A 22,775-nucleotide genomic window follows, 5' to 3' on the forward strand; every position below is an offset into this window, starting at 1 on the left:
GGGGAAAGCGTTTCATGAATGGGATCACCAGTTTCCTGTGCGTGCCAGGAATTTTTCAACTCAAACACTGAATTTTAAATTTTCAAATTAACAAACACCTGTAATCTAAGAATGAAAGCAAACGGATAAATGTACAGCTAACGGCCGATTCATACAGAAGCATGTGAATATTTTATGTGTACAGAAGCCTATGGTCACCTGTAGCAGCTACTGAATGAATTGCCAGAGCGCCGTTCCAGCCCCCTCGGCCGTATTTCCCTCAATAGTCAACCTTGCTCTGCAGTGGCAGCATCTTCCCTTGCCTTTTCTATTGCCAGAGGAGAGAAACTGCCTGAGGCAGTCAAAGCACACATGGTAGTAGTAGTAGTGCTAGCACTGGTGACAGGACTGCAGACGTGCTTTCTGTAAGGATTTGTCAGAGCTCATTTTGAAGATGCAGGAAAATACTTTCCGCTGAGTCAGACCATTGGTCAGTCTAACTCAGTACTGTCTGCACTGACTCACAGCAACTCTCCAGGGTTTCAGGCAGGTGTTTTTCCCAGTCCTATCCTGGAGATGCTGGGGAGTGGACTTTGCATTCACAGCATGAGCTCTACCAGTGAGCCAAGACCATTACCTTTGCTCACAGCCAGCCTCATTGCTGCAATGATTGGAGCCAGTGATAGTGTTGGTGTAGCTAGCCAGTGGCTTCTCTGTATATAGCGTAGGTTCACAGGCTCTTGTTGCCGTAGAAACAAATGGTTTGAGAATAACTGCTGCTTCAGTTGTTTGCATAGAGTATCAGAACTATTAGTCCATTAGATTAGGCAATAAAATTTTAAAATATTTCCTCCTCCAAGGTGCTTGAATACACGGCATTTTTTTTTTTAAAAAAAAAGGTTTACACTACAGAAACCACATTCACAAAGCTGTACAACTATTCAGATTCTCCATGACAGGTTCATTTATTTATATACTAGGTTAAAAAATACAAATATCTCATTACAAAAAAAGCTTTATCAAACTGTGTACATACAGTAGGTTTTGTCAAAGGCCAACCTGTCAGAATTACTTTATATACATTTGGCTAATATGTGTGACATGCAGAGTAAGAAGAAAACCGTTGCAGGCCAATTTCAGAAGCCTGGGATTATAGACTTCTGACAACAGTCAAATGGGTTTCGCATAATCGGTAAATACATTTTCACATAAACATGAAAGCAGTTTATAAACCAGGATAAGACTTTATTCTGAGCCCCAGCAACTAGAATCAATCAAACTGGCAAGTGAGAGACAATTCCAACACAGAGGAGATGTGTCATATTACCAGCCATAGTGGAAGCATGGTAACATGAACACAAGAAATAGTTATTTAAGCAGGAATGGCTGGCATCCCATGGTTCTATCCAGCAATGCTCAAGTGCCCCAGCTTGGACAGTAATGCAGATTGCTGCAAGGTTAGTGTGTATATGTATGTACAAACACACACACACACACACACGTTTAAAACACACACCTGTTGATACTGAAGGACAGATGAGATTCCAACCTGCAGAAGTGCGCAAAGGCCGACGCTGCCAATCCTTCATTTTTTATTTTTAAAAAGAAGACAATAGTCTCAGTGTACGTTGCTCTGAGCTCAGGCAGGCTCTTGCTGCTAGGCTGAGCTGAAACTGCTCTGGATGCAAAAGAGGCGACAGGGTAAGAATTTACAAGAAGAGCAAATTGTCAGAATCCTGCCCATTGAATCCAGCTTTAGGGCTCCTCACTTCCAATACACTTTAAGCTCAAATTTGAACGATGAGACATAAAAATACTTGGGGTAGCATCCAACTAATGCACAAGGATTCCTGCTTGTGCAACAGAACCACCCCCACTCCACAAATCCACTTCAGAGGGTTATGAGAACTCCTAGAACAGATGGGAGGGGCTGTGGGGGAAGTTCCACTCAAGCAGAAATCCTTATGCTGATGGAGTAAGTTACTACTTAGCGCTGCTTTGGATAACTCCCTTGATTTTTCCATGGGATGCCATTTTCAAGTAGAGCAGACTCCCCTAAGATGTCCATCCAGGCCCACCATGATATTTGCTTGCTGGGATGAGACTGGAGTACTGCAAACACACTGATTAATTTATTTTACACATAGGGGTTTCAATTCAGGACTTGAAATAGAGAGTTAAGATGCATGTTAAGATTCCAGATTTAGCACCAGTCCAACCTAGAACGTAAAAACACTTTTGGCAGCCTTTTCCATCAGATGCAGACTTCCTTCAAAGGCCCATCTCAATGGATAGTAAAGTGCACCAAGTAACATCTCCTCCTCCTTCCACCCAGCCACGGTTCACGCCTCCAACACAGACTCATAGAATTGCAGAGCTGGATAGGACCCTGGGGTCAAATCCCCAGCAATACAGGAATCTCAACTAAAACACCCATAACAGGTGGCCAGCCAACCTCTGCTTTAAAAAAAACTCCATGGAAGTCCACCACCTTCTGAGGAAGTCTGTTCCACGTCGAACACGTAAGGTAAAACTAAAAGATCTTACTCCTGATGCTAAGCTTACAAATGCTAACTTTTTGAGGTTGTTAAGCAGCAAACACCATGGTTTCTGCCCAGGGTACAATTTTAAAGGATTACACATCATTGGACTACGGATACATTTAATTACAGAGCTATATGCAGCAATACTTTTGGTTATCGGTTTACCATTTTCAGACCAGGCACTCTTGACCTTTGGAGAGGGGACTTAATACTAGCAGAAACGGAAAGAGTCCTTTGCTTTTGCACTGATTCTCCACCCCACCCCCCGACGGTGCTAGTTTTAATAGAAATTAGTAACAGTTTTTCTGAAGTAACCCAGCTAGGATAACTGTTTGGGGGGGTCTCCACTTTTTTCCAGTTGCCCATCTAAGTATACTTTTCCATTAGGCTACATCAATGTAACATTTGCGCAAGCTAACATAGGTTTGCAAGACAAACATGACATGTTTTCTAAAATTCAAGGAGTTCTTATATATGTAGTGATAGACAACACAATCATCACATGATCCATTCATTTCTTTATATATATAAATAGCACTTCTTTCCCATTTTATACAAGTGGATTTAGACTACAGTCTTAGAAGCTAGTGTGCCATGTGGTGAAGAACCAAAAATGTGCCCAGGTGGTGTCTTTCTGCAGCATCCTCTCACTTCCCCCAGCAGCTCAATAGGCAGTTTTAAAATTGGCTCACACATTGAGCCAGGCAAGCAGCTGCAAAAGAAACTTAAAAGATCCCAAGCAGCTGCATGCGCCATTCTCCCCCATGCATGCACATAGCTTTGTAGGACTGCAGGCTTAGTCAGATGTTCTCAGGCTCTCCAAAAGGTTAACGTTTTCTATCTGAGACGCTGGAGCCGAATTAGAGGCGAGACGTCATGGTCGACATGATTATGTGTCACTTATTCTAAGACATTTGTATGAAGATTACTGACACAACTACAAATACACAGATACTGCCACACAAAATAGATGAGAACAAATAGTAAATACATCTTTCATCTCATGGCACATCTAGCAGGATAACACTGTCTGGTTGGTTTAACGGTCAGTTGTGATTATGCTTGATTGAATATTTTCCTTTCTGTAGCTGAGAAATATACAGTTTGGATTTGCTTCCATCAGGCCTCTTAAACCACACTTCATCATGGTTAATTGTTGTAATTATGGCACTGAAAAGAAAGGAGGGGGGAATCAGGAGCACATTAGTGTCCATATAAAACTACAGGATCACCTTAAACTGCACTGCCATTTATAAACGGTACTGTAATTATTGGTAATAGAACACACAAGCATTATAACAAGTGCCTCATTAAATTAAGGATAGTTAATAAAATACAGGAACACTGATATTGGAAGTGTACTAAACATTACTATGTCTGTTTACCAACCGTTCACATCTTTAATAGCCGCCCTTTGTTAAGGAAGGGAAAGAGAGAGAGAGGCACGTGCACAGGCTTAACAGCAGAGTGACTAGCTGGCAATGATGTAGCTACAGCAGCGCTCTATAGGATGCTGAAGTCAGTATCCTATAGTACAGTTTGCTTTTGTACAGGTGGAGACCATCCTCAGCATGTCCAATTGATGTGCGGCTGTCGACACGTCAGTCCTTTTGGACTGTGAAGAGGGCATAACGGGGGCAGGGAGTAATGGGGTGGGGCATAATGGGCTGGCTTACAAACACTGACAAATGCAGGGACCAGAAATGGAATCTCTGCGCAAAACAGCTGCCGTCTGTATAGTATATTTTACAATGCCTATCAGTAGGAATCCTACAATAGCATCTAGCTATTGTAAGTAACACTGATGGAAGCGCGATTTGTTGTGGGATTGCTACTGATAGGCATAATAAGGTACCCTATATGAAAGCATACTATTACTATAGGATACAAAAGTCACCTCTGCGGATGCTACTGTAGCTACATTGTTGCCAGCTAGTCATTCTGCTATTGACTCCATACTGACAAAAGTTCTCATTGAGTGATGCATAGACAAGCTTCTCTAATCCTGCTGTGATTTAACTCATTTCTCTCTATATGTTTATAAATTAATGTTTATATTGTCTGTATGTACCAGGTATAGGCAAACTCCGGCCCTCCAGATGTTTGGGACTACAATTCCCATCATCCCTGACCAATGGTCCTGTTAGCTAGGGATGATGGGAATTGTAGTCCCAAACATCTGGAGGGCTGGAGTTTGCCTATGCCTGGTATGTACTATGTACTTTCCCCATACAAGAACATCATTCAGTATATAATATAAATTTATTCACAGACTTGAGTCTTGTGGGGGTCTGCTTTGTTTATTCTTTTAACTAAGACTCTCGAGGTTCCTCCAACCAGAGACAGGTTCACTAGGTGAATCCTGCCCGCTATCTTTACCTTACAGGGCATTCATCTTTCCTATCAATACATATCGCTTGTCCACGTCCGTACCACTCCCCATTATAATACAGCCTTCCATCTTCAGATCTTGCATTGTGTACATGTTTTTCCAACTTCACAGGGGCTGAAAGAATCAGTGCAGACAAAACAGAACAGGAGATTTAAGAAGGCAATTTCTGTCTACCTCATTTCTACTCTGAGTTTGCCTTTTGGCTTGGAACGCCTCCCACAACTATAGAACAGGAATGGGGAGCCTCAGCCACAGGGACTGAATGCGGCCCCCCAGGCCTTTCCCTCTGGCCCTGGAGCCTCTCCAGCCACTCCCCATTTCCACAAACTACACCCATAACTGGCTCTGCATTGCACCCTACTTGAGTATTTTTGCCAGGTTAGAATGTCCTTGAACTCTCATAATGCTCTTAAATGCCTGAAGGATGAAGAGGTTTGTGTGAGTAGATCAGTACTTGGTGCTCCACCAACTTTTGCTTATACCACCCCCACCCCCCAGTTACTGCCATGTGGCCCTTGGAAGGTTTCCTACAAGGTTCTCCACTCCCTACTACAGAAGGGATCCACTTAAGTTCTCTAAAAGGACAGAAAGTCTTTCCACACCACACAAGACAAAAAACAGTGTCTTGCTGCCTAATCCGTACACAATTAAGAACTCCCCATAGTAAACTCTTAGCATCTGTGGCTGAGAAATCCTGAGCTATTATAGAGGCAAGGATTGAACAAGTATAAAGCAGATTGTCCTTACGTTCTGTTTTCACTCTATGTGGCCCCAAAGTAGCCATTGCCTGAAATTAAAAAATGGTAAGTTAGTCATCATTTCGGCAAATCAACTTAGGAGCTTTGCTTTAAAGAGCATCCCTCTTGAAACCTAAGCTATGCCCATTCATACCAGCCATTTTCTTTAAAAGAAAAAGGAATACAGAGAGCAACATTCAACAATACCTTTCTTATTGTGGTCCAGTCTTCAAGTATATCAAGATCTTGCAGCATGTACACTATATAGGGTCGTTAATATGTTAAGGGACTTGCACATTTCCAAAGAGGGTCAAGTTGTTTTTTCTTGTTTTTTAAAAAGGTTCTAGCAGATCACTTTGAAGTATGCTTGGTATAATGCAACTAAAATCTGTACCAAGACAGATCCCAAGGGATGCCTTGGAGCGCCGACACAAATTTATCTGTGAAGCAGCATTGCTTCATTTCCTTGTATTCAAAAGGACTCATTGTGTGGCTACACATCCTTTCGGGTTCTAAAGAATGAAAAGTTGTGGTTGTGGCAGGTTCCTCTGCATACATGCACAGAAAAACAAAGGCATCTCATTACAACTGTTGCCAAAATTTCTGCAAACTCTTAGGCTTTTTAAAAAAGTTGTGGGGGTTGGAGAATAGGAATGCTGGGTTATCACTAGATGGAGATTTTATGCTGTACCACCTGCCATCTTCTCTTTAATAATCCACATTATAACCAGGAGGGTGATATCCAACATTATTCATAATCAGACTAGAGCCACTGAAAGCAGTAGAACCATGTCCACTCATTTTAATGGGTCTACATTGAGTATGACTTAGCTTTTGAGCATCATCCTGTTACTATAACCATACCACATACTGTGCAAAAGAAGGAGTGACAATCCTAATGGACAGACCAGCTCTTAGTCCCCAAGAAAAATATTGTTCTAAATTCTCAGCTTTCAAACCATTGTCTTGTGTTTCACCCCACTTAGTTTCTTAATGAAAGTTTTATGAAGTGTTAACAACCAGCAGCACTGTAATTCAGCGAATATTATATCCAGTTGGCAACCATGAAAAGGATATCTGATACAACAACCGGTTTCTTCTTATCGGGACTGAAGGGATCCTTCCTTTTTTTCCTAGACTGAAGTTCATCATTCCATAACTCTGAGGAAATGTAAGAACGTAGCAGTTAAAACAATTTTCTTCACATAGCACACAGGTCACCAAGCTCATCTATACATACAATTGATAAGCAAGCTGTGCTGCTTTTGGAACTGGAACTGCCACTTACACTGACTATCCCGTCTTATTAACATTTAGAAAAGATTTTTCTATATGGCATTAGGCCAAGAGAGAGACCTTTGCATTTGAGTGTTATAAACCATGCCAGTGACCAACTCCAACTTGACACAAGTATTTGGTCACTTCATGTACACTCTTCCTTTCCATTTCTCTTCCTTTCCATTTCCATAACCTTTATGTTATGGGCTGACTGAGTCAAGACAATGCAGATTGAGAACTGCCCAAGGTGCCGGAAGAAGGCTCCAGTGGAATATGGGAGCCGCTGCTGGCAGTGTGGCAGTGTGAGCAATGACCCCGGGGGATGGAGTTTTCCCCCAACCTGCTCTTCCATCTCATTTGCCCCCGTGATGAGAGCCGAAAGTCCCACCTCTCTCTCTCTCCAAGGTAGTCACAGCCTCTCTCTGACACGCCCTCTCTCTGACACGCTCTCTGCATCGCCCACCCCAGAGCCGCCAGTTACTGGGAGTAGCTCTGCCTACACAGAAGGGGATGTTTCACTGGTCCCATCCACCTCTCAGGAGGCAGAGACACTTCCCTTATCACCTAGGTCCAGGAGAAGCCAAACAACAGTAATAAATAATAATAATTATTTATTATTTATACCCCACCCATCTGGCTGGGTTTCCACAGCCACTCTGTGCGGCTTCCAACAGAATATTAAAAACATGGTAAAACATCAAACATAAAAAACTTCCCTAAACAGGGCTGCCTTCAGATGTCTTCTAAAAGTCAGATAGTTGTTCATTTCCTTGACATCTGATGGGAGGGCGTTCCACAGGGCAGGTGCCACTATTAAGAAGGCCCTCTGCCTGGTTCACTTCTTGCAGTGAGGGAACTGCCAGAAGGCCCTTGGAGCTGGACCTCAGTGTCCGGGCTGAACAATGGGGGTGGAGACGCCCCTTCAGGTATACTGGGCCGAAGCCAGAGAACAGCAAGAGAACAGTAGATTCTGCACACTAGGCATAGTGAGAGATTTCAGAAACGCTTACTGCCCTAAGATGGGCCCCCCCATTCCTATATATAGAATAGCAAAAGGGGTGTGGCAATGTAGGATCAATGTCTAAAACTTTGGTACCTGCCTTTCATATAGCTGTGTTTGGTACCTGCCTTTCATATAGCTGTGTTTAGGATTGCCTGAAGTGCCTTAAACCAGTAATCTGCATATGTGCAGCGGTAATCTATACATTAAAGCCTTTGGAAAGAATCTTTCTTCAAGTCTTTGTCGTCAAGAACTAGGAGTCAGGACACTCCACCAGCTCTTAGTTACCTGAGGTAATGTCAATGCTATGTCGGTCTTCTTCAAGTCGTCTGATTTTCTCTTCCAGTTCACTTTGAACTGTGTCATACAACAAGAGCTTTTCACTCTGAAAGGAAAAGTTAACAATGTAGTCAAACATTAGCCAACGAAAAGCAGCCAACACATCATCTTCTACTGGATTGGGGCACTCAAGAGCAACGGAAGAAGCTTCCAACAAAGAGACCTGATGTATAAGAACCGTTCTCTCGCTGGGTTCAGAGTGCCAGAGGCAATGCAAAAAGACTGTCTTCTGATGTTGAGAAAGGTAGTCTCAGGTGCGTGAGGCAGATGCAATAGCACACAGAAGGGTTAACATCCTGCAGAACATTCAAGTGGGTGCATGGCATAACAAAAGCGAGGGGTTAAAAGGGGTTTTCGTCTTCCAAGAAGTGTTTTGAATCTACAAAGCACCAAGCCTAGCCTGATAAATGTGAAGGGCTTTACCCATATTTTCCAAACAGTGGAAAATGATATAAACGCAAGAAAATGAACACACTAGTCTTAAAAAAGGAGAAACCCAAAACCTCATTTTCCTTCTAAATATGTTATGATCTGTATGTAGCTACTTGCAAAGGGCTCAGGAAAAGCAACCTGTAGGAACACATGGGAGAATTTCAAGTCATCTGGGGGGGGGGGGGAGTACAGTGGTACCTTGGTTCTCAAACATCTTGGTACTCAAACGCCTGGTTCTCAAAGGCTGAAAACCCAGAAGTAAGTGTTCCAGGTTTGGATCGTTTTTCGGAAGCTGAACGTCCGATGCGGCTGTTGGCTATTGTTTTCGGGGAGCCTGCACCAAACAGAAGCTGCCAAACGGACTTACGGAATGGATTAAGTCGGGCACTTTTGTTTTTGCTATTTATTTTGCGTTTTTGTTTTTGAGGCTTTTTCGGTTAATTTGTTTTTGTGATTGTGTGGAACACAGTTCAGCTACTGATTGATTGTGTGACTGCGGAAATGGATGAAAGCCCTCATGCAAACAATGACGATCATCAGTGCAGGTAAGAAAAAATAATAATTTTAATTTTTATCACCTACAATACTGTTTTATTTATTTTATAGTACAGTACACTGATTATTGCTTTCATTTTATGGATCAATGGTCTCGTTAGATAGTAATTAATGTTAGATAGTAATTAACATTAATAGATATTAATGTTAAATTGCTGTTTTAGGGGTTGTGTTTAAAAGTCTGGAACGGATTAATGTGTTTTGCATTACTTTCTATGGGAAAGTGTGCCTTGGTTTTGGAACGTTTTGGCTTAGGAACGGACTTCCGGAATGGATTAAGTTTGAGAACCAAGGTGCCACTGTAAAAGAAGCAATGCAGCTGGAATACGAAGACTATGCAACTAGTCCTGTGTGCTTGGAGATGCTTTAAGAAATTTCAGGTCGTGTATCCCTGCAAAAGTAGCCTCCCTTCCTTCCCCACTGGCCACACAGTATATCATGCTTGGAACATATTGCGGGGGGGCTATCAATATGTAGCCGCCTTATATTCAAAATCAAGAATCCCGTGGTGCAATCAATCCCTTCAGCATGAACTAGATCTTTGGATTCTGATCATTCTGAGGGAACTCAGGGTGGATTATGCATATTAAAAACAGATATTTTGATTTATTTCTCAAAAAAAAAGTTGGAAACAATATGGTTTAAATTGAATTCTGAATTTAAAACATGCAACATCTACACTTATTCAGGTAACTCACAATTATGTGCATTTAACTTCTGCTCATTCATCTTCAGTAAAAAATAAAAATAAAATTAAAAAGGGGGCAAAAAACTTTGCCAATCCCACCCACCACTGCACCCAGTTATTGTTTTAACAGGAATGGGATTTTAACTTGGGTGGGTACTGTTTTATTGGGGGGGCCCGTTGTTTTAAATTGTTGTTAAATGTTATATGTTAATTTGGATTTTTGTATTTGTATTTGAGTTGGGGTATCGTTTAGGGGCTTTTGCTGGGGAGTGTATCGTTTATACATTAGTATTGTTGTGCATACATTAGTATTGTTAATTGTTTTGATTATTTTTATTATGTATTTTGTGCTTTGTATATTGTAACTTTGTGTTGTGAAATGCCCCAAGACCTATGAGTATAGAGCAGTATACAAATTTTAAGGATAGTAACAATAATGTGTCCTTTGACCAGTCACTGTCTCTCAGCCTAACCTACCACACAGGGTTGTTGTGAGAATAAAATAGAGAAGAAGAAACTGGTACAACACCTTAGCTCTTTGGAAACACCAGAATAACTTGATGAAGAAACTTGATAACTTGATGCAGAAACAAGCTTCCATGCAAACAATGGATATGGACACATTTCTGTCATACAAGCCTCTTTGAACCAGTTGATAGGGTGTGTGTGTGTGTGTGTGTGTGTACACACACACACACACAGAGAGAGAGAGAGAGAGAGAGATGGGAATTCCAGGACTAGTTCTGGATCAGAACTATTGTGTTTGACCTTCCACATACTATTGGGAAACCATGTACAAGTGCATTACTTGCAAGTGGAACATGCAACAAAATGTCGCAGCGCATCACCACCTCTAACAAGAGTGTTGCTGTTCAGAGTCCCAGCCACACAGCACATCCTCTGGAATACAAGGGCTGAAGGAGGGCACTTTTACTCTTCATCTGTTGTCACACCCCTTGTTCTTCCCAAGTGGCATTCAGCATTCTCAGTCCTCACTGCACTCTTTTGGCCCTTCAGAGTGTTTGTGTAATTATCTCCACCATCCTCAGGGTTTCCATAAGCACACTCATACTTCCCTCTTGGCTCCATTTCTGTTGACACTCACCATCTGAGTTTGCTATTAAAAGGGAGTGATTATTGCATTTCTTATTGTGGGAAACTATGAAAAAGCAGGGCATTAATTTTTGTCTCACAAAGAAACACTGTATTGTCCAGGTGCGCTATATAGCACCTTTTACTTCTGGAAAGCACTGCAGCCAGGATCCAAAGAGCTGCAAGGTTCATGCAAGGCTTTAATGTTGACCCAGTGGAATTTTTAATCCTGTTAATTTTGCTTGAATCAGGCCTTAGTGTTTTTAACTGTTTACAGGAAGAGCCTTTAACAATTACAGCTGGTGTTTTTAGGCATATATGGATCTACAGAGCTACATGACCAACGTTTTTGTGATCATGCTCTCAATGTAGGATGAAGTCTCTTCTTCGTTGCAAACTAATGTTTTGATTATTACAGTAACCAGTTAGTATGCCTATGTTTTTCAGGGAAAAAGCCAGAAACTACAGAACTGCAAGCCTGAATTGAATCATCCCACCCAGAGCTCATTCAAAGATTTTCAGTGCCTCTCAATGATTTTTAGTACCGCATGAATCTTCTTCTGAATCAAAACAACGTCTGAGTTCTTGGTTTCCCCTCCAGGCAGCAGAAATACGCTACATATCACAGAAAAGTTCTTTGAAAATGACACTACACACAAGAGATGCAGTCAAAAATGTGGTTCAGGTAGCATTGCAGAACTGAAACAAATCACATGGCAGTGACCTGACCTAGCAACCACTTGTTTATGCAAACTTGAAACATACATAACTTAGCTGAAGTAATTTGCTTCATTTTGTGTTCCCAGTGTACCCCTCAGGTGGCACGCTGGTTTCCTTTTGAGATTAAGATTTTACACGGCTGATTAGACATGCTACCAAGAGCTTCAACATGATTTTCAAGAAAGCCCAGTAATTAAAATCATTGTTCTCTTTTCTGTGGATGAAAATGCTGTAATATTCTACGTTCAAAAATAACTTGTCAGCTGCATAACCTGATTGTGTGCATGTTTCCCCAGAAGCAAGCCCCAACAGTTACAGACAAATGAAAAGTCTCTTCAGCTATGAACGGTACCTCACAGTGCTGGCGGGAAGCTTGGATTTCACATTCATATTTGTTTTTCACGGACTCTAAACAGAGCTCTCTGTAGATACCTACAAAAAAACATTTTTTCTGTTTAAACCTTCTGTGGGAGAAGCAAAATAGGGCCTACAGGCCTCATTTAACCTACCAATGCATTTCCCCATAAGCTGCAACATACCAAACCCTAAGGAATGGGGCATTTTAAACAGCGGTGAAATCCCAATCATGCCTGGCCCTCATGAATTCTCCATAAGTGAATTCTAAATTCCCCATCAGTAAAAGGCCCCTTTTCAATTCAGCCCATTCAACCCAAGGACAAGGCTCTCTTTGCTCCACTGCCCATCCTGTGCCCAGTAAACACAAACAAAATTTCCCCTCGTGTGCCCTTTTCACATTTCCCCTTCCAAAACACATCAGGGCTGTGATACCGGGAAAACAGGCTAGAAATAAAGCTACTTGTCCTTTCTTTTTTCTAGCTCTGAGTGCGGCCCGTTTGCTCCTCTGCTCATCTTGATTCTTGAATGTTAAATGTGGTAAAAGCTTGATGAGATATTAACTGCCCACTTTCTATCTTGGAAGTGGGCATAGAAGTGTATGGGAAAGCAGCTAAAGTGCTCCCCGGTTCCCTCATGTACCCAGGCTTTGCTATTGTTTGCTTCCTATGCTAGCGGGAAAAGGGGTGGGAGGAAGAGAGGAGAGCCTAACTCTGCCTTGCTAAAAACCCAGTAAATAAGAGAATGCCTTGGAGGCCAAGCAGATGAGATGAGAGTTTGATTTCATCTACTCTGGGTATTCTTATACGATGCCCTCCTTGAATCTTTCACCAACAAAGACAGAAGTGCCGAAGAGCACTTAAAAAGGAGCAGATTTAAATGATTTTGTTGGTATTTTACTTCTACTAACAAGAAGTACCTAGCTGAGTCAAAAACAACCCCTTTGCACACTTACCTGCCACTTTTGTTCGGATTTGCATGTTTTCTTGCAGAGCTGCCAGCGGTTCCAAGTACTCTGGTGCCTTTCCCGCAATGACCTCCTGCAGTTTTGCATCCACTTGGCTTAATCTCTCTTTGTAAAGTCTTAAAAAATGCAGATGAAAGATGGAGTGCATTGCATTAAAGTAGTGTAGAGAATAATGTATATTAACATTACTAAGAATTCATTTTCCACAGCCACCAATGGCCAGAACCTAGAAAACCCATTGAACCTGCCAACCTTGCAGAAATTCAGAGGACTTAAAAAAACAAAACTGTACAGAAAAATTATCACTTACACAATGCTTATACAGTGCTGGATCTTTACATTATGCTTCCTGATTTTAGCCCGCACAGATGAAGATCAGACATCCATTTAAGACTGTCTCCTAGTACCCAACACATACATACAGCTATATGAATTGGAACTCTTTGCTAACTAGATATTTACAGTATTTATTCCAAGTCTTAGTCTGGGAAACATGCAGAACAGAACCCTCACTTTAAAAAAAAATGACCAATTTTTATTGCTATTTTTTAAAATGTTGAAATGCATATCCTGCTCTCAGGGCAGCTAACAATATTAATAACTCAGTAAAAACAGCACAGCAGCTGTAGATAAAACACAATGAAGTAATTTTTCCTTAATGAGGTAGGACTAAGGACTTATTATGGCTTAAACTGGTTTAGCACAAGTGAGTGTTGTTTCAGAGTAACTGAATGTTTCAAGAGTCCTCACTATGGTGCTACCAAACACTTCCATTTCAGCAACCCAAAGAATTTCACACTCTGCACCAGAAAGTAAAACCATGTTTCCTGATTTGCAGTTTACAGGGCAGCCGTCCACCTAGAGCTGCCACATTCAAATACAAAACAGGACCAGTCTGGCCTTTATTTGAAGCAGAATGTGCGGGAGAGTGAAGTGAAGCATGCACACACTTTCACCTTGTAGCATCCATTGCTACCTAGAGTTTTGTTACTGCCCATATCACTTCCAGAGTTGGAGTCAAGCCTGGTAAAAACCGCCTAAAGTGCAGTGGATTGTAGCTATGTAAGGCGAGGGGTGGGGAAGTTGGTTCACTTCTACAGCATGATCCTTGTACCTTGGTTCTCGAATGCGTTGCAACTCGAATGTTTGGGATCCCGAACACTGCAAACCTGGAAGTGAGTGTTCCAGTTTGTGAACGTTCTTTGGAACCTGAACTTCCAACACGGCTTATGCAGCTTCTGACTGAGTGCAGGAAGCTCCTGCAGCTAATCAGAAGCTGCACCTTGGTTTTCGAACATTTTCAGAAGTCGAACGGATTCTGTTAGAGAACCAAGGTACGACTGCATAGAGAAGACCCCATTTCCCCACTTTCTGCTTGAATGGGAGGAGGCATGGGCATAAAATGCAGGTGGCTATGCCATCACAATTAGGATGGCCTTTTAGAATGTCCCACCCTAGCAGAGGGCAAAAGTTGCTTCTCCCTTTGCATATAAGGTCTAGGAAGACAAGGGTGAATTCTTCCATTTCAGATGTACAGCAATATAAAATTCCATGGTAACTACATTGGAAATCTCTACGCATCATTGTATTGATTATCTGTCCCTCACAAGGAGGTCCCAACACAGATCACAACCATGTAAAATACAATAAATATCTAGAAACTTCCCAAAATTTCACCAGCATACATTAATCTTTCAGCATAAACAATCATAACGTTGCTCCACAAACCTTTGGATCAGGCATAGGCAGACTTCAGGCTTGGAGAAGGTCTGTAGTCCATTAGCAGAACATACAGTGGTACCTCGGGTTAAGTACTTAATTTGTTCCATAGGTCCATACTTAACCTGAAACTGTTCTTAACCTGAAGCACCACTTTAGCTAATGGGGCCTCCTGCTGCCACCGCGCTGCTGGAGCCCGATTTCTGTTCTTATCCTGAAGCAAAGTTCTTAACCTGAAGCACTATTTCTGGCTTAGTGGAATGTGTAACCTGAAGCGTATGTAACCTGAAGCGTATGTAACCCGAGGTACCACTGTATGCTTTGCATGCAAAAGACAATCAATTCAATCCCTGGCAATTCCAGATTGGGCTTGGAAAGACCCTCATTTGAAGCCTTGAGGTGCCACATCCAGCCAGTGAAGACAGAGGCAGATGTTTTGATGGTCTGATTCCACATACAGCAGCTTCCTGTGTTCCACTTACCTTTTAGTTTTACTACAACCTATAATCCATCAACTAGAGACAGGTGCAGAATGGCGGCAGGGGTGGGGAAATACATACTGAGAATTAAGGAAGAGGTCTCAGCCCAGGGATTTGTTTTGATAGCACATCTGAGCTCACAATTCTTTTACCCATAAAGCCTACTCATGCCTTCTCCCAAGCATCCTACACTTCAGCAATCTAATCTAAGCCTTTCCATTGTAGCTACTGTCACATAATCCCATCAGAGAACCCTGTGAATCTACTGCAATTCACCCAAATTTGTACCAGTAGATCCCAATATATTTTATGCCTTCCCTTGCTTTACCAAATACAAAGCTAACCCAGGATGGTGAGAGGACTAGAATCCAAAGCAAATTCAAATCTGTAGTTTACTTACTGGTCTTTGAGGTCTGTAAATTGTTTTTCAAGATTGGACATCTCATCCAAACACTCCATTCTTCTTCTTTCACAGTCCTCATCGTCCATTTCTGAGAACAGAATTATTCACTTTAAAAATACACAACAGCAACTGGTTTTCCTCCAGTCTATTTTATAGAATTTATACTCAAACAGTTCATTAAAAAAACACACAAAAAGTTAATATTCCAAAGGATGAAGTTTTAAGAGGAATTAATGCTTGGCCATCTTTATTTTTTTCCTGCTGCACAATTCATCTTGGAATATAACCAAACTGGATCATCCATCACTAGTTCAGACTCACTTGAGCGGGCATGTGAAATTGAGATATATTTTTTGCCCCAACATGCATCCCTTTACACCTGTTTACACTGAATTGCACGTCATTCTACCGCTCATTCACTGACTTTGGATTTGGAAAGGCCCTTTTGGAGCTCTTCACTATACGGCAAGTACCCTTGCAGTATCACCAGGAGATGTGGTACTGGTTTTATATCAAGGCAATTTAAACTCATCTCTTTTAATATTAATGTGTTTCATGAACGTGTGGATGGCATGCACTGTAGAATTAGAAATAAGGGGGGGGATCTGTTGCATTCTCTGTCTACATGTTAGGATGCTAATCAAGATCATCTTCTTGAAAGCTAAATATATGGACCCAAGGACTGGTAGTTACTGGGTAATGGTTTTTCCACAAGATGGAAAGTAAATGTCCATGACAGGAAAGAGCCTATTCTATTGTGGCACCCTATTTCTGAAATTTGCTCCTGTGAAAGTTGCACCTGACACAACCCTTATTCTCTTTTTCTTATCAGATATACCCCTTTTTGTTTGCTCAGGTCTTTTAAGTTTCTAAGGTTTTATACTAACATTTTATTTTGCTTTATTGTTCTGTGCTTTATTATGGAGGCCTAAATCAGATAGAAAATCTAATAACAGATTTATGACTTTCTGTACTTCAACTATTTCAGGGGAATACACAACACTTACTTGACAAATCAGAGAAGTGATACTTCCTAATTTAAGTAGCAGCTTTAAGCATTACAGCTGCTTCATAAAAGTGCACATATTTTAATAATCCTCTTAACTGCATCCCAGCCTATCAGTGTTATTTCCATATTGCACATGGAAGGCTAAGGCTATGGTGTCTTTGGACAGTCAGAGTACATTGAGGAAGTGAACTAGAGACAACCTCCTGTTGACATGTTGCTCCTTTTGACACCACAGTGCACCGGCTCTTTTGGAATATTTTACAATAACAATCCTCCAGGATTTTGTTTATGAGTTTGCAGAGTCAATTCTGGGCTGACAAACAATGACCAACAGCAGTATAAATTATAGCATGAGAAAGTCTGTTGTGTACTAACTGGTACAGATACATTCCTAAGAATCAATGCATGTCTGTCAACAGTTATCTGTTGACATTATTCTTGGGATGAGAAAAATGAACAAAAGCTTAACTGTTTGTCCAATTCAGAAGCAAGATACTAGCAGGTGGTGCTGTGGTCTAAACCAGAGCATCTTGGGCTTGCCAATAAGAAGGTTGGTGGTTCGAATCCCCGCGACGGGGTGAGCTCTTGTTGCTCGGTCCCAGCTCCTGCCAACCTAGTACTTTGAAAGGATGCCAGTGCAAGTAGATAAATAGGTACTGCTGTGGCAGGAAGGTAAATGGCGTTTCCATGTGCTCTGGTTTCCAACACAGTGTTCCGTTGCACCAGAAGCGGTTTAGTCATGCTGGCGATATGACCCGGAAAGCTATCTGTGGACAAACGCCGGCTCCCTCGGCCTGAAAGAGAGATGAGCGCCACAACCGCATAGTTGTCTTTGACTAGACTTAACTGTCCAGGGGTCCTTTACTTTTACCTATACCAGCAATGAATAAAATCTGTGCCAAGAATCTCCTCGTGATTTCTGAAATGAAGCTTACCTCTGCCACCATGCTACTTGCTTTGTCATTTCAAAAACAGATTTGGTGCTTCCAGAAGTCCCATCCAATCAAAAAACAATTGAGGGGGGGAGAACAGCACATACTAGTTGGGATTTATTTACCACACTCCACTGAAAGCACAAGTGACAAAAGTGCTCCATGAAATATTGAAGAGGCCTAAAAAGAATGGCTTTGGGCATGAGACTTCCCCCACCCCAGACAGAAACCCAGGTTAGAATTTGCTCATCCAAGTAAGTAGCTTAAGTGCTTGACACTTCAACGTATTACGAGTCTGAAATGTGAAAGTTTGATCAATGGGTTGCAACCTATAGCACTGCACTGCAAATAGCACAAGCAAACAGGTTTTCTGGTGTACCTAGGCACCAAGGAGAAAGGCGCTGCATGTAGTCTGCAGGGCACATTAGTGTGTCGGACTAGGACCTGGGAGACCAGGATTCGAATTTCCACATAGCATGAAGTTTACTGAGTAACCTTGGGCCAGTCGCTGTCTCTCGGCCTAATCTGCCTCACAGGATTGTTGTGAGGATAATATGGACCTCAACCTCCTTGAGCTCTTTGTTGGTGTATAAATGCATTTTCCTCAACATGTGGCGTACTTGCCCCAAAAGTCTGGCTGCCAATTATTTAGTGCTTTTCTAGGTAGGCTTGCTACCTAAATCCACTGGATCCACTCTGTGTGGTTCAGAAGAAACTTGGCATAATCCCCGCTGGGTTGTTGTTGTTTTTTACTGATACTATACGTCTTCAAAAAGTGAGGATGAATCCTAGCCACTATTAAAATAGTGAACAGCACTGGGGAGTTGTCTGACGGAAAGTCTCCTGGGAAACATAGTTCCCTTTTTCCTGGGGTTTGCCCCCCCCCCATATTTGGATTCCAAGTTAGAAAGATTAATACTGCAAAGTCAAATATTTCGAAGTGTGAAATCCTCATGTCAGAACATAAAAAGAGCCCTGCTGGATCAGGCCAAGGGCCCATCTAATCCAGCATCCTGTTGTCACAGGAGCCAACCAAATGCCTCTGAGAAGCCTGCAAGCCTAGACCCGAATGCAACTGCCAAACTACAGGATAAGGAGATTGTGCTGTGCCAGCACTTCATCCAGCCTCTTTCTTGCACACTGCACAGTGTTAACACTCGGCTTACTCCAGCAAGAAATCCTGATTCACATTCAGTTTATTTTAAAAGCTTAATGCAACTTCTATTTTGTAGGGATGATCGCTGGGAGCGGAGCACACTCCCCACCCGCAGGCAGCCTCAGCTGCCTGTACGCGTGACCTTGGGGTGTGGAGCACACTCCCCCTCACAGATAAAGCCACAGCTGTCTGAACATCTTGCCCTCTGTCTAACCTTTTGTGGTCTCAGTAGTCTGCAGTGTCCTGTCTGTAACCTTTGTCTCTTTCGTCATACATTGTGCAAGGGGAAAATGACGCGGTGGAAACAGGTGCCAAAATAACTTTGTACCACCCCACGATATTGGGACCGGAAGATGTGTAAAGGTCACAGCCCAAAATGTATCTGCCTGGGTTTGCATATTGTGTCAATAAAAGGAGCCTCTACAGAGCTGGCTGGCAGCTTGCTTGCAGCTCACCTGCATTATCAACTCCTGCCTCATGTCCTTCACTTCACTATTTGAGTTTAAAATAATGTACGCATATAGTACTGTTCCAGAAAGAGTTTTCCCCCTTAAAAATACCTAGAGGTTCTTACCGTAATACTGTGTTTTCGAACCTGACCAAGACTGAACTCACAAGATCAGTTGGTTTACAGAATGTATGTTACCCTTAATTTTTTTTTTTTAAGTATTTGAAAGAAGACAGACGAGCACAAAGTTTAGTGTTTTAATGCTCCATATATTGGAGGGGGTTGGTGAGAGAAAAGAGCAAAAAAGCCTGTCCTCTTTGTAATAAAGCATATTACATGTTCACGGGCAAATGCTCTCATTTTATGACTTTAACTGATGTTTAGCTTTTCTGTGTTGATTTACTTGTACACCACTTCAAGACAATTCTAATTAAGTGGCACATAAATTGGTGAAATAAATAAAATAAATTATATTTTTTCTGGGTTCCAGCCAGATTTCCATGGGTCATGAGCCTAGAGTAGAGCTACTAGCACATGGCCACTACTGGCTCAAGAGCAGTTTATCCAAGAGAGGTGTCTGGCCACAGAAACTAAATAACTGTTTGGTAACAACAGTTAATAAAAATAAACGCATCTGATAAAGTGGACTCTGGTCCATGAGAGCTTATGCCTTAATAAATTTACTGTTGTTTTTAAGATGCTACAAGACTATTGGTTTTGCTGCAACTGATGAAAACGTCTGCCTCTCTGAAAATGCCTAGGCAGATCTCCAGTTCTGCCAGGATAGTGTTCATCAAACACCATTTTTATGGTTGGCTTAATTGCTCTGCCAAGCAATTCACTCCTCAAATGAAGGGAAAGAAACTTACTTCCTCTGTTGCTTTTGTAATGTTGGGATAAGTGTTGGAGGATGTGCACATAAAATGGAGAAAATGCACTATTAGTATAGTTCAGTGAAGAAAAGAAATGAGGGTAGGTAAGAGATTTTTATGGCACTATAACAGCTATGCCAAGAATGAAAAGGAGAAACAAGTGCTTTTGAGAGACTTTGCAAATCTCTCCTCCAAGACTTGTGAGGGGCATAATTTTGTGAGCCATGCTAAAATAATTGCAACTCTGTCTTGCACTCAGATTCCTGGTATAGCAACTGTACCTGCGCTGTAGAGAGTTTCATTCTCACTTTCTATGCCTTCTTTTGCAGCATTCCCTTCCCATGCTTCTCTCCAAACACTGTTTGCAAAAATGTAAAGAATTTTATCTTCTCCCATTCCCTTCAAGTCCCCCCCTCCAAATTCAATCTCAATCTAGCCAGTCAGATCAAACTACTTTGTACTTCCTTCCCAGGGACCCTAGTTATTCATAGAATTCCCTTGTGTTCTCTATGACTCTACAGATGTTGGAGAGCTCCAGCTGTACCTCTTCACTGAAACTCATTGTATGCCGAACTGTGTGTGGGCATGCGTAGACAATCCATATTCCCAGATTTTAGTGTGCAAATAATTATAGCTACAGGTTGAGATGCTCTCACTTCAGTTTCCCTCTCTCCTCCAGTCTGTCCTACACGCACAATGTAGGAAACCTACATGGGAGAATATACATACATGCCATTTCCCTTTAAAGATTAGGTACAGCAGATCTGTGCTAGGTCTGGCTTGAGTTTGGCTCTTCTCTGTAGGCTTGCCTGTTGTAACACAGGAAGCAGTAAAAATATGATCTTGATTTCCCTGACCTGGGAGCAAGACCTTAAACTCAAAAGGAGTCAAATAGAATCAAACTGTAGAAATGGAGAGGATGCCTGAATGCATTAAGATTTTTCTCTACTTTCTTCATCAGTCTGCCCACACATCTGAGCCCAGACACTCCATTCTGTTTTTCCCTTCCATTACTCTGAATTAATTCTGACCATATATGTTTGTCCAGTCATTTCCTTGCCTCTGCCTAGCCTCATATGCCTCTTCCCTTCCCCTTCTCTTATCAGTCTTATCCATCTCCTCCCTCTATCTATCTATCTATCTATCAATAAATAAATAGCCTCCTTCTTGGAAGCTAATATATCTTAATCTACTCTGGAGCCATCTCCTCACTCATCCATCCACGCCTGCATCTTTTTTTCTTTTAATCAGGGTTGCAACATGACAGGGGGTGGAGGACAAGTATGTGTGGGTGGATGTGGGTGTGTAGTGGCTTGCCAAATGCAAGAGAGGACAGGTGGCTCCCGCAACTTTATTGGTTTACAGAAGGGGGGGGGGAGAGAAAGAGAAGGCATCCCTGATGAACACAACTAGCGTGCAGGAGCTCTGGTGGGGTTTTTTTTTGGGGGGGGGGTTGCCTCCGGAAGGCGCGGACAAGCAAGAGGGATGCTACGCAGCTCTGCTCGGCAAGGATCTCCACTGAGTTCCACGGGCCCTTCTCCCCTGCCAGCATGCACGGGGTTTTGCAGCCCTGGACGAAAGCAAGCATCTTGCCTGCCTATTGTTACCCCGGGCGACGCCTAGGGCGAGCTGCCCTGCCCTCCGCCCCACAGCCAAGGGGGTGCATGGGGGAAGCACCGGGCGGGAGAAGGGGCGGGGCGGACGGGGAGAGGGGGCGGGGCTGAGTCCTCCTTTTCCCACCCCCCGGCCCAGCCCGAGCGGGCAGGAGAGAGGGCGCCCCGCTGCCTTCACCTGAGCTGTCACCCTCCTCGGACACGGACGAGCTCTCGGACTCCTCCTCCTCGGAGCTGCTGCCCTCGTTCTCCCCGTAGTCCACCTCCATCTCGTCGTGGTTGTTCTCCTTCTTCTCCCGCGAGTGGACCGGCATCGCGCCGCCCAGCCCAGCCCGCAGGCGCTCGGCGTCGCTGGCTCCTTGGGACCGGGGGACAACAGCCCTCGGCTGGCCGCCCGCCCGCCTGCCTCCCCAACGCGCCGAAGCTCCGCCTCAGAGAAACCCCGCCATCCACCTTAGCCCCGCACAGCCTCACGCTCCGCGCCGCCGCTCATTGGCCGACGATCCGCCGACGGGCGGGGCGCGCGGGTGGGCGGCGGGGCGGGCGGCAGAGCCGGAGCGGCGCGTGGCGGAGCTTCGCTGCGGCGCGGAGGATCTCGGGACATGTAGTCTCTCGGAAGGAAGGCTTCACTCCACCTAACCGCCTGCCCGCCCCTCAGTGGGCGGCGGAAGGGGCGCCGAAGTGGAAATGTTTCCCAGGGTTGCAGGCGGCCTGCCAAAAGAGCCGCAACAAATGATGAAGATGGTGGAAATGTTTATGAAAGGGTTTATTGAGGAGTCAGACCCGTAAAACCGTACACGGAGGCAGCAGCAGCAGGCACGGAGAATTTGTGGGCGCCCAGATGCTGCCCGGACTACAGCTCCCATTATCCTTGGACATTGGCCATGCTTGCTGGGGCTGATGGGAGTTGGAGTCCCAACAACATCTGGAGGGCCTCAGATTCCTCGCCGCTGTTGCGCAGGATGGCACTCTTTTAGAATGTAAAAAAGGTTATTTTGCTGGATCGGACTAAGGGTCCCTTTTAGAGCGAGAGCCAGCCTGGTTTAGGGATCGAAGTTACATGGCTTC

General features: G+C 43.2%; 1 protein-coding gene and 1 long non-coding RNA gene across 2 annotated transcripts in view; both read right to left on the reverse strand.

Annotated features, from left to right (window-relative positions):
• Positions 1-22,775, reverse strand: part of LOC309373375 — a 173,852-nt gene that overhangs the window by 35,030 nt on the left and 116,047 nt on the right. The window lies entirely within an intron of this gene.
• BRMS1L (BRMS1 like transcriptional repressor) lies at positions 920-22,201 on the reverse strand. Its single transcript, XM_081914809.1, has 10 exons — positions 21,886-22,201; positions 15,675-15,765; positions 13,065-13,192; positions 12,108-12,187; positions 8,218-8,314; positions 6,729-6,812; positions 5,859-5,923; positions 5,662-5,701; positions 4,902-5,028; positions 920-3,692 (listed from the first exon to the last, which is right to left on the reverse strand). The coding sequence occupies exons 1-10, from the start codon at positions 22,019-22,021 to the stop codon at positions 3,569-3,571; spliced, it is 972 nt and encodes a 323-aa protein (XP_081770935.1). The 5' UTR covers positions 22,022-22,201; the 3' UTR covers positions 920-3,568.

Source organism: Podarcis melisellensis (assembly GCF_964234715.1).
Source record: "Podarcis melisellensis genome assembly, chromosome: 1".
Classification (NCBI taxonomy): domain Eukaryota; kingdom Metazoa; phylum Chordata; class Lepidosauria; order Squamata; family Lacertidae; genus Podarcis; species Podarcis melisellensis.